Raw genomic sequence first — 12,735 nt, 5'->3', positions numbered from 1 at the left:
TCCACTGTTGTATTGTTCACTCCCGAGCGCTTGGCACAGTGCTCTGCATGGAGTAAGCGCTCAATAAAAATACCATTGATTGATTGATTGATTGATTTCCCCCGCAACCCCCACCCGTTCTCCAGTGCTTAGTACAGTGCCTGGCACATAGTAAGCACTTAACAAATACCACAATTATTATTACTATTATTAGGGGACTGAAGCGGCTTGTAGACTAGAGCATCATTATGAGCAGGGAACGTTTCCACTGTTGTATTGTTCACTCCCGAGCGCTTGGCACAGTGCTCTGCATGTAGTAAGCTCTCAATAAAAATACCATTGATTGATTGATTGATTGATGGGCTTTGGAGAGGCTACAGTTCTCCAGCCGATCCTGAGGCCCCACTACCTTTTCCCACGGCAGCACCCACTGGGGCTCCCTTTTGGGGGTGGAGTGACGTTTAAACCAGTCCACAGCAGAACAAGGGCTGTCCGCTGTGTCGGCTTCCCCCGCTTCCCATCCCACCACGCGGGCGTCCCCCCTCCCCCTCCGTTCATTCCTCCATTGTTCCTCAGAAAACCCTCCTAGTGCCAAGCAACCTACCAAGATGCTGGTCATCAAAAAGGTTTCAAAAGAGGACCCTGCCGCCGCCTTCTCTGCTGCATTCACCTCTCCGGGACTTCACCTTGCAAACGGGAACAAGCCCACCACCATCGTCCCAAGCGTCTATAAAAACCTGGTTCCCAAGCCAGCGGCACCACCTACCAAGGTATATATTAAAGAAAAATTTGTATTTATTTAAAAAAAAAAGGCCTTTCACCCAGAGGGCTTAGTATGGGATGGGGGCAAAGAGAAGAATGCGTAGGACTCTGTAGAGCTTAGGGTAGACCCTTTTGGATGTTGGTTATATATATGTGCGTTTGGCCTTCAGTGAGGGAAATTGATTTGCCACCACGCCAGTCTTCTAGTTTTACTAGTAAGAGTTGGGTAGAATCGTTCCCTAGCTATCGTCTGGAGGCAGAATTGTCACAGGAGGACGTTTTTGGGTCAGATCCCGTAAACTTTTCAGTTTTGTGAGTTGTTTTTTCTTTTTCCCTAAGATGAATTTAAGTTATTTGTGATGGTGGATAAGTAGACTAGATGTGACCATTGTCGTCTTAGTTGAGATGGCAGAACCCGACCGTGTGAGGGGCTGTGATGCAGGGGCAAAGTATTTTGTAAGGCACTGGAGCCTGTTGGCTGGATGTGTGAGAAATTGTCCATGCGGCTGTGGCCAAGCCCCAAAAGCTGGGATGACCTGGCTCTCTGGGCTGGGAGGTGTGGAGAAGTAGAGGCCAAGTACCTCCTTCTTCTTCTTCGGCTGGCAGAGAAGTATCACTTGTACCTACAGCGGCCATGACTGGGCCTTGCTTGGTTCATCTACCGCCCACAGCCCAGAAAAAAGAGAGAAGAAAAAAAGAGATGTTAATTAGTGTAGAAGCGCTTGGGAGAAGACAGGGTGGCCCATGAAGGGCAACCAGCTTATTCAAGGGTGGAAAAAAGAAACCTTTGTACCTTCTAACTTTTTCCGGCATTCCACCAGAAATGGCCCGTTGATCTCCCTTTTTTTTCTTTTGGCCCTTATGATCTTGTTGAACTGTCCTGTGTTCCGATCTGCCTCTTCCTCCCTCCCAGCCCAGTCCGTGGAAATCCAACAGAAGCGAACACAAACCGGGATCCCTGTCCTCCAGCCGTGATTCTGCCTTTACCAGTCCGGTCTCTGTAACCAAACCAGTGGTTCTGGCAAGTGGCTCAGTCCTCACCTCTCCCAAAGAGGTAAGGAGGAAACTGTGGACGCCCCTGTGGGGAAGACTTGAAGCCAAAAAATGCTGTTTCTCATTTAGGACATGATTCGGGGGCTTTGTTATCTTTTGACAAAGCGTTACGCTGTTCAGCTGCTCAGGGTCACTCTAAGGAGGGTGAAGGTTGAGCTCGATAGCTCTCGTACAGTCATTCAATCGTAATGAGCACTGCAACAGAAACAAATCTGCTGTAATAAAAAGATATTTTTTACATAGTGCTTTTATTTTTCCAACATTCTTTTCCATCAGTTACCTCACTTTGTCCTCACATTATCCCTGTGATGTAGGAATCGTTATTCCCATTTCACGGACGATGAAACTGGCAACAGAAACAAGTCTGCTGTAATAAAAAGATATTTTTTTTTTGTACCGCTTTTATTTTTCCAACATTCTTTTCCATCAGTTACCTCACTTTGTCCTCACATTATCCCTGTGATGTAGGAATTGTTATTCCCATTTCACGGACGATGAAACTGGCAACAGAAACAAGTCTGCTGTAATAAAAAGATATTTTTTTTTTGTACCGCTTTTATTTTTCCAACATTCTTTTCCATCAGTTACCTCACTTTGTCCTCACATTATCCCTGTGATGTAGGAATTGTTATTCCCATTTTACGGACGATGAAACTGAGGCACTGAGTGGTTGAGTGACTTGCCCAAGGCGTCCCAGCAGGGCAGAGCTGGGACTAGGACCCCGGGCTCCCGATTCCCAGCCCCCGGACTCTCTCCACTAGGCCAGCCCGCCTCCAGCTTGGACATCAGAGTCTAATGGGATTTGTTCCTGCGGTCGAGGGGGAAAAACTGGCATTGGATTTTTAGTCGATGATTTCAATTTTGGTTGCTGAAAATGAGGTAGTGAACTGATCTCCACTTTCTGAGTTTCCCAGTCCTGGCAGCCAAGTTGACCAGCTCCGGGGGACTTCTCTAGGGCATCTGGGAGCTTGGCCTTGCCTGGGGCGCAGCAGAGGATCTGGGATAAGTCAGGATAGAGTCCAGGTCACGGACCCCGCTGAGCTGTGGCCAACGTCTATATGTTCCCAAAGGTGGGGTGAAACCCACACGGTAATTGCAAAGAGTAGAGAAAGAGTCCCACTTGCGGGACAGCGGGCCTAACATAATAATGGTATTTAATAATAATACCATTATATAATAATAATGGCCTAACATGTCTTGGTGGTGGTGCCTTCTGGAGGTAGACTCGCCTGGGCCCCCAGACAGGAGGTTAGGGAGGGACTAGGGTGGGCTGAGCCCGGGACTGGGGGTCTGCAGGACTGTACCAGTCCCAGCCCCTGCCCATCTGCTGTCGGAAACCTTTCCTGTGGTGTTTCCCCAGAGTCCCTCCAGCACCACTCCTCCCATTGAGATCAGCTCCTCCCGCCTGACCAAGCTGACCCGCCGCACCACCGACAAGAAGAGTGAGTTCCTGAAGGCACTGAAGGATGAGAGGAACGGGGAGATCCTGGAGAACCGAGAGTGTGACAAGCTGGAGGATGTAAGGGCAAGAAAGCCGGCTTTCGGGAGGAGGGGGCCGAGGGAGGATCGCCTTGGGGGCTAGATGTTGCCAGCTTGTACTTCCCAAGCGCTAGTACAGTGCTCTGCACACAGTAAGCGCTCAATAAATACGATTGATTGATTGATTGATTCAAGGGGACCCCAGGAGATTGACTCAGCCCGTTCTCTGAGAGTCGTGTTTTTTATCTAGCGATAGCCTCCAAAAGAACCTAACCTTTTTCTGCCACCTCCCCCTGTCCACTCGCTCATTTACCACTGGCCTCATCATCATTAACAGCCAGAATTTGTCTCAGTCGTCTAAAAACCCACGGGCCCAGTTGCCATGTTCTCTTCTCATTTCATTCCTGCTCTCACCTTTTTTCCCTCTGACTCATACGTGTAATAATGGTATTAGGGTGCTTACTGAGTGCCAAGCACTGTGGTAGACACAAGTTAGGTTGGACACAGTTTCTGTCCCACATGGCACTCGCAATCTAGAGGAGAGGGAGAACAGGCACTGAATCCCCATTTTACAGATGGGGATCCTGGAGGCATAGAGCAGTTCAGTGATTTGCCCAGGGTCACACAGCCGTCAAGTGGCAGAGCCTGGGTCAGAACCCAGGTCCTTTGACTCCCAGTCCTGTGCTCTTTCCATGAAGCCATGTAGGTACATAAATGTGTGGGCCTGTATATCTGGATGCGGAGGGGTACGTGTTCACGAGTCGGAGTAAAGGCACGAGAGAGGTTCTTCAGTCAGGCCCCTTGGTAGCATTTATTGAGCACCTGTTGTGTGCAGAGCACTGAACTAAGTGCTCGGAGGGATTTGGTTGAATAAGACACACTCCGACTTCAAGGAGCTTTTTGATCTAAAGGAGGAAGTTAGAGAGGCAAAGCCATTTACAGTTAGATGTGGAGAAGATACGTAAGTAGTTAAGTGGATAAGAAATTGCTAAGGGCCTGTGTTAGATGGCACACCTTGGAAAGGTGGTGCCTAATTGGGAAAGACTTCCCAACGTGATGGGATTTTAGGCAGGCTGTACGGCAGGGTCGAGCTTTGGTTTGGTGGATTTGAAGAGGGAAGGAGCTTCAGGCAGGAGGGAAGCTGTGAGTGGGGTTGCATATGGGCGAGCCAAAATATCAGCGGAGAGAAGGGGAGCTGGGGGGTGGCCTGGAGCACTCTCGCTTGGCAGTGGAGGCCTGAGGGAGGAGTGAGAAGCGGGGAAGCGGGTTCCCAGGGGGGACTATGGGAGAGTGCAGGGCCAGGAAACCGCTTGGAGAAGAGACTGAGAGAAGCTTTGCTAAGGAAAAAGAGAACCAGGAGGTGGAGGGGTTGGGGGGGGAAAAGGGGGTAGACACAGCCCCTTTTCGCAGATTCCCCTGTACTCAGTTGAACCAAGTGTCCAGGCTGGGGCCTGAGGCGGCCCAGCGACGCCAAGGGCAGGCTTTCACTGGGCTCTTCCTTCCCGCCTGCAGATGGAGGGGGTCAGCACGCCAGAACCAAAGGAAAACGGGGAAGAGAGCTGCCATCAAAACGGCCTCTCCCTCCCTCTGATGGAGGAAGGAGAAGGCCTTTCTCATTCACTGGAAGCAGAACACAGGTGAGTGAAGGGGGGCCAGGCCCACACTGTCCTCCTGACATATACTCAGTTCTGAGTGTGCCAAGAGGACCGCTTGGGCCAGCTGGGGATGGGAATCAATTTAGCAGCAAGTTCCTCTGACTTTGACACCTCCTCCTCCTCCCCTGACCCCATTGGGTTTTTTTTGTTTCTCCCCCCTCACCACCAACTTCCCGGTGGCTTCCCCGAGCCAGGCTCTTGGTCCTGGACCTCTAAGGAAGGACCCGGTCCTCCTGCACAAGGAACTGCTGCTCTGTAAGCCAGCCCCAGGGATAGCAGGTTTATGCAGGTGACTCCTGACCCCTGGTCCGGCCCGCCTGTTCCGGTGCCTTCCGTGGTCAGTAATGAGAGCCGTCCAGCACAGAAGGTTTGCCCTTAAAGGGCCCAGAGCTGTGGTTCTCCAAGCATTTGTAATAATAATTTTAGTATTTGTTCAGCCAAGCACTGTCCTAAAGCGCTAGGGTAGGTAAAATATAAGCAGACAACCCCTGTCTCTCACGGGGCTCGCGGTTTAAGAGGGAGGGAGAACGGGTTTTTTAGTTTTACAGATGAAACGACTGTGGTGTAGAGAAGGTAAGCGACTTGCTCAGGTCTCACAGCAGAGAAGTGGGGAGCTGCGTTTAGAACCCAGGTCCCCCGACTTCCCAGGCCTGTGCTTCTTCCATTAGGCCTTAACTGCTGCTCTCTTGCTTTTCAGTTAGCACTTTTGTGTTCCTCCTAACGTTTTTGCACCCCACCTTGTTCAGGCTAGGCTAATAGTGGTAATTGGCTTTAAGGAAAAGACACCTAGGAAAAGGATTTACGGAAAAGTTCAAGTTTCCGTATATTTCATTGATAATATTTGATGTGGCGGGGGGGAGGGGGTGTCATATGTGGCCACAGACTATCAGGCGGCGGCGGCTGCTTTAGGAAAGTCTGATTAAGAACAGCACCTTCCCCTGATGCCCTTTCTCTCCCTCTGCCCAACTCAGGCTGTTGAAAGCAATGGGGTGGCAGGAGTACCCAGAAAATGATGAGAACTGCCTTCCCTTGACCGAAGATGAGCTCAAAGAGTTCCAGATGAAGTCAGAGCAGGTAGGTCAACAGCTCGAGGGGGGAAGTCAGGACCAACGTCCCAGGATTGATCGGAGCTCAACAACCGTGCTGGCTATCGACAGGGTCCCAGCCTGGCTGCCACACTTATTTTTTTATAAATGGTATCTGTTAAGCACTTACTATGTGCCAGGCACTGCTTTAAGCGCTGAGGTAACAACAAGTTCATCAGATTGGACAAGGACCGTGTCCCATGTGGGGCTCTCGGTCTTCGTCTCCATTTTACAGATGAGGGAAGTGAGGCCCAGAGAGGTGAAGTGACTTGCCCAGGTCGCACAGCAGACAAGCGGACGGGGCGGGATTAAAACCCAGGTCCTCCTGACCCCTAAACGTACGCTGTATCCACTAGGCCATGCTGCTTCTCAGCCTGTGGCAGTAGTCACCGGTGGACACGTAGACCGGGCTAGCGTCGGCCCATCACCAGGCCCTCTGGAAGGGAAAGAGACCCCCACCAGGCAGGAGCCAGCTCCTCTCACCAGCATTTCCATTTCATCATCATCAGTCGTATTTATTGAGCGCTTACTACGGGCAGAGCACTGTACTAAGCGCTTGGGAAGTACAAATTGGCAACATATGAAGTGATTTAGAAGTGATTCCTTCCGTCAAACCCGGGGCAGGGGCTGAGGTCCCGCGTGCAGCAACTCATTTCTTCCATTCCTCGGCCCCACCGTTAACTCGCTTGCCTTGCTCTCTCTGTCCCTCCCTCCGTCCCAGCTAAGACGGAATGGCTTCGGGAGGAACGGATTCCTGCAGCCCCGCTGCGCCGGCCTGTTCTCCCCTTGGAGAAGCACTTTCAAACCAGGCTTGGAGGACTCGGACACAGAGACCAGTAGCAGCGAAACTTCAGACGACGAGGCCTGAGGACAGGCGTCCAGACTCCACACGGCAAAACCCAGCCCAATGAAAGTCAAATCAGCCGTCAGCGCGCGTCAGGGGATTGTCTGAACGACACCGAGTTGTTTGTGGTCGTTTGTTTTTCTGGGTTTTTTTTTTCCCCCTTTTTCCTCCTTTCGTTGTTGAATCCTTCGTGCACAAGGGAAGTGATCGTATCCCAAAGAAGAGAGAATTTGGTTTGTTTTTGCCTTTTTTGTTGTTGTTGTTATTCCCTGGTCTATGCTTAATAGAGAGAAATCTGTGCAGCTAGGAGGTCTGTGACAAAAAGCTATATATGTGTATATATACATCTGTGTGTGCGTTTGTGTGTGTGTATACATATATATATACATGTATATATATATATGTATAGGGCAACGCCCATGTCCAAGCTGGCAGAGGAGATGGAGGGAGCGGCAAGCTTCTAAAATAAAACGTCCCGGGCAGTGAACCCAGAAGCTCAGCGACGTGCTAAACAATCATTGTCAATGACAAGATGACTATTGAAGTTATAATTGTGTTAAATTAATGCTAATAACATGGAATTTTTTTATTTTATTTTTTGGCGGCTCGGGTAGCTTCACCACTTTAACCAGGCGTCGTGGTTTCTCTTTTTTTTTTTTTTTTTCCTTTTTTTGGGTACAGCTGTAAAATATTTGGATATAGGAATTGTTTGTGTTCTCGCAGCCTTGATATTCAGGGTGGATTGTAAAATATAAAATTTTTGTGAGATTTCAAAGATTAAGATTATTTTGATAACATTATTTACAGATTTTAAAAAGTGGTTATCACATGAGTCTGTATGAGGGGGAAAACTACTGCATCAAAAATAACTAACTTGGAATAAATATTTTGCATCAGTTTGCCAATTCGAATCGTCTTTCTTCAGGTGAGGAGAGTGAATCGTCCCCGAAGGGAATTTTAATTCTTTTAATCTAAAGGAGCTGCAAGCGTTTTTAAAGCGCAGTTTCGCAAAGGGTAGAGAACTGCCTTCTGCCTATGCTTTGGGGCCAAAGCAGTGTAGTAGGGGAGCCTCTCCTTGTAAATCATCATCATCAATCGTATTTATTGAGCGCTTACTATGTGCAGAGCACTGTACTAAGCGCTTGGGAAGTACAAATTGGCAACATATAGAGACAGCGCCTACCCAACAGTGGGCTCACAGTCTAAAAGACACAGTCTTGTAAATCATTTTAAATTCATGAAAATGTTATTTTGGCTCAGTGACCAAGTCCCTAGTTTATGGCACAGCCTGGTTTCTCCTTGCTCTTGGATATAAATTGGTAGTTTAGGCCTGGCCCTGAGAAAAAGGGTTTCAGGTAGAAATCATCGTACAGCTTTTCTACTTCCTTATCATCATCAATCGTATTTATTGAGCGCTTACTATGTGCAGAGCACTGTACTAAGCGCTTGGGAAGTACAAATTGGCAACATATAGAGACAGTCCCTACCCAACAGTGGGCTCACAGTCTAAAAGCCTTATCCTCCCGAACTTGGGCCATGTCCATTTGGATCTGACTCCGAGCGCTCACTGTGTGCACAGCACTGTACTAAGCGCTTGGGAAATTACACTGTAATGATCAATAGACACAAAAATTCCTAGATTTTTCCTCCTTGGAAACTACAGTGTTGGAAACTCCCCCTTTTAGACTGTGAGCCCACTGTTGGGTAGGGACTGTCTCTATGTGTTGCCAATTTGTACTTCCCAAGAGCTTAGTACAGTGCTCTGCACATAGTAAGCGCTCAATAAATACGATTGATTGATTGATTACAGTGGCCCGGGGCTTCTGACGGGTTTTTAGACCTCTCTCAAGTGGGTTGGGCTGGTTGCTGCTCATGTATGGCCTCTGGCTTTGCCCTTGTAAGCCTTTTAGACTGTGAGCCCGCTGTTGGGTAGGGACCGTCTCTATATGTTGCCAACTTGGACTGCCCAAGCGCTTAGTACAGTGCTCTGCACACAGTAAGCGCTCAATAAATACGATTGATTGATTGTAAGGCAGGATTCCCCTCACTCCTTGCTCCTGGTAGTAGGGGGGTGGGTTGTGTACTGAGTGCTTACTATGGGCCAAACACTGTGCTATCCATGCCCCCATCACTAGTTCTAAAATCAAGGAGTAAACTCATTGTGGGTAGGGAACGTGCCCACCAACTCTTGCATTGTACTCTCCCAAGCGCTTAGTACAGTGCTCTACACACAGTAAGGGTTCGTATACCACTGATGATTTAAATTGCCTGTCTACCCCCCTAGACGGTCAAGTCCTTGTGGGCAGGGAGCATGCCTGCTAACAGTCTTAGCGCACTCTCCCAAGCGCTTAGAGCAGTGCTTTGCCCATAGTAAGAGCTCAATAAATACCAATACCAATAAATAAAAATCAGTGCTCACCAGTTGACGAATAAACTGGTACTACAAATACCAGTAAAGAAAAATCAGTGCTCACCCGTTGATAAATACTTCAAAAATACCAATACAAATCAGTGCTTGCCAGTTGATGAATAAACTACTACAAATAAATACCAATACAATCAGTGCTTGCCAGTTGATGAATAAACTACTACAAATAAATACCAATAAAAATCAGTGCTTGCCAGCTGATGAATAAACTGACACTACAAATAAATACCAATAAATAAAAATCAGTGCTCACCCGTTGATAAATACTACAAAAATACCAATACAAATCAGTGCTCGCCAGTTGATGAATAAACTACTACAAATAAATACCAATACAATCAGTGCTCGCCAGTTGATGAATAAACAACTACTACAAATAAATACCAATAAAAATCAGTGCTTGCCAGCTGATGAATAAACGGACACTACAAATAAATACCAATAAATAAAAATCAGTGCTCACCCGTTGGTAAATACTACAAAAATACCAATACAAATCAGTGCTCGCCAGTTGATGAATAAACTACTACAAATAAATACCAATAAAAGTCAGTGCTCGCCAGTTGATGAATTAACTACTACAAATAAATACCAATAAATAAAAATCAGTGCTCGCCAGTTGATGAATAAACTGATACTACAAATAAATGCCAATAAATAATAATAATGATGGTATTTAAGTGCTTACTATATGCCAAGCACTGCTCACCTGTTGATGAATAAACTGATTCTACAAATACCAATAAATAAAAATCAGTGCCCTCCAGTTGATGCATAAACTGATACTACAAATAAATACCAATAAATAAAAATCGGTGCTCGCCAGTTGAATAAACTGACTATAAATACCAATACAAGTCAGTGCTCCCCAAATGATGAATAAACTGATACTTCAAATAGATACCAATAAATAAACATCAGTGCTCACCAGTTGACGAATAAACTGGTACTACAAATACCAATAAAGAAAAATCAGTGCTCACCCGTTGATAAATACTACAAAAATACCAATACAAATCAGTGCTCGCCAGTTGATGAATAAACTACTACAAATAAATACCAATAAATAAAAATCAGTGCTCACCCGTTGATAAATACTACAAAAATACCAATACAAATCAGTGCTCGCCAGTTGATGAATAAACTACTACAAATAAATACCAATAAAAATCGGTGCTTGCCGGTTGACGAATAAACTGGTACTACAAATAAATACCAATAAATAAAAATCAGTGCTCACCCGTTGATAAATACTACAAAAATACCAATACAAATCAGTGCTCGCCAGGTGATGAATAAACAAATACTACAAATAAATACCAATAAAAATCAGTGCTTGCCAGTTGAATAAACTGGTACTACAAATAAATACCAATAAATAAAAATCAGTGATCACCAGTTGATGAATAAACTGATACTACAAATAAATGCCAATAAATAATAATAATGATGGTATTTAAGTGCTTACTATATGCCAAGCACTGCTCACCTGTTGATGAATCAACTGATTCTACAAATACCAATAAATAAAAATCAGTGCTCTCCAGTTGATGCATAAACTGATACTAAAAATAAATACCAATAAATAAAAATCGGTGCTCGCCAGTTGAATAAACTGATTACAAATACCAATACAAATCAGTGCTCGCCAAATGATGAATAAACTGATACTTCAAATAGATACCAATAAACATCAGTGCTCACCAGTTGATGAACAGATACTACAAATAAATGCCAATAAATAATAACAATGATGGCATTTGTTAAGTGCTTACTATATGCCAAGCACTGCTTACCCGCTGATGAATAAACTGATACTACAAATACCAATAAATAAAAATCAGTGCTTGCCACTTGATGAATAAACTGATACTACAAATAAATACCAACAGATAAAAATCAGTGCTTTCCGGTTGATGAACAGACTACAAATACTAATAAATAAAAATCTGTGCTCGCCAGTTGAATAAACTTATACTACAAATACCATTAAATACAAATCAGTGCTTGCCAATTGATGAATAAACATACTATAAATACCAATAAATAATAATAATGGTATTTGCTAAGTGCTTACCATATGCCAAGCACTGCTCACCAGTTGATGAATAAACTGATACTACAAATACCAATAAATAAAAATCAATGCTCACCAGTTGATGAATAAACATACTTCAAATAAATACCAATAATCAGTGCTCGCCAGTTGATGAATAAACTGATATTTCAAATAAATCCCAATAAATAAAAACCAGTGCTCACCAGTTGATGAATAAACTGATACTACAAATACCAATAAATAAAAATCAGTGCTCACCAGTTGATGAATAAACATACTTCAAATAGAAATAAACATCAGTGCTTGCCAGTTGATGAACAAACTGATACTACAGATACCAATACATAAAAATCAGTGCTCGCCAGTTGATGAATAAACTTACTTCAAATAAATACCAATAAACATCAGTGCTCGCCAGTTGATGAATATACTGATACTTCAAATAAATACCAATAAATAAAAACCAGTGCTCACCAGTTGATGAATAAACTGATACTACAAATACCAATAAATAAAAATCAGTGCTCACCAGTTGATGAATATACATATTTAAAATAGAAATAAATAAACATCAGTGCTTGCCAGTTGATGAACAAACTGATACTACAAATAAATACCAATAAATAAAAATCAGTGCTCGGCAGTTGATGAATGAACTGATACTTCAAGTAAATACCAATAAATCAAAATCAGTGCTCAACAGTTGATGAACATACTACAAATTCCAATAAATACAAATCAGTGCTCGCTAAATGATGAGTAAACAGATACTTCAAGTAAATACCAATAAATCAAAATCAGTGCTCAACAGTTGATGAACAAACATACTACAAATTCCAATAAATACAAATCAGTGCTCGCTAAATGATGAGTAAACAGATACTTCAAGTAAATACCAATAAATCAAAATCAGTGCTCAACAGTTGATGAGCAAACATACTACAAATATCAATAAATACAAATCAGTGCTCGCTAAATGATGAATAAACTGATAGTTCAAGTAAATACCAATAAATCAAAATCAGTGCTCAACAGTTGAACATACTACAAATACAAATAAATACAAATCAGTGCTCGCCAAATGATGAACTGATACTACAAATAAATAATAATGATGGTATTTGTTAAGCGCTTACTATATGACAAGCACTGCTCCCCCGTTGATGAACAAGCTGATACTACAAATAAATACCAATAAAAATCAGTCCTCATCCCTTGAGGAATAAAATGATGCTACAAATAAATACCAATAAATTAAAATCACTGCTCACCCGTTTATGAAAAAACTGATAATAATAATAATGGCATTTATTAAGTGCTTACTATGTGCAAAGCACTGTTCTAAGCGCTGATACTGCAAATGCCAGTAAACAATAATAATAATAATAATA

The 12,735-nt window shown here is 44.1% G+C and overlaps 1 protein-coding gene across 2 annotated transcripts in view; it reads left to right on the top strand.

Annotated features, from left to right (window-relative positions):
• Positions 1 to 7,762, top strand: part of GPBP1L1 (GC-rich promoter binding protein 1 like 1) — a 52,746-nt gene extending 44,984 nt beyond the window's left edge. For both annotated transcript variants that reach the window (XM_038760341.1, XM_038760342.1), the window contains exons 7-12: positions 556 to 749; positions 1,655 to 1,795; positions 3,155 to 3,313; positions 4,786 to 4,910; positions 5,900 to 6,002; positions 6,735 to 7,762. In XM_038760341.1, the coding sequence (XP_038616269.1) occupies positions 556 to 749; positions 1,655 to 1,795; positions 3,155 to 3,313; positions 4,786 to 4,910; positions 5,900 to 6,002; positions 6,735 to 6,881 (869 nt within the window). In that variant the 3' untranslated portion in view covers positions 6,882 to 7,762. The remainder of the gene's footprint in view (positions 1 to 555; positions 750 to 1,654; positions 1,796 to 3,154; positions 3,314 to 4,785; positions 4,911 to 5,899; positions 6,003 to 6,734) is intronic.
• Positions 7,763 to 12,735: the final 4,973 nt, after the last annotated feature.

Source organism: Tachyglossus aculeatus, chromosome 18 (assembly GCF_015852505.1).
Source record: "Tachyglossus aculeatus isolate mTacAcu1 chromosome 18, mTacAcu1.pri, whole genome shotgun sequence".
Classification (NCBI taxonomy): domain Eukaryota; kingdom Metazoa; phylum Chordata; class Mammalia; order Monotremata; family Tachyglossidae; genus Tachyglossus; species Tachyglossus aculeatus.
This window is presented reverse-complemented; position numbering and strand designations above follow the sequence as displayed.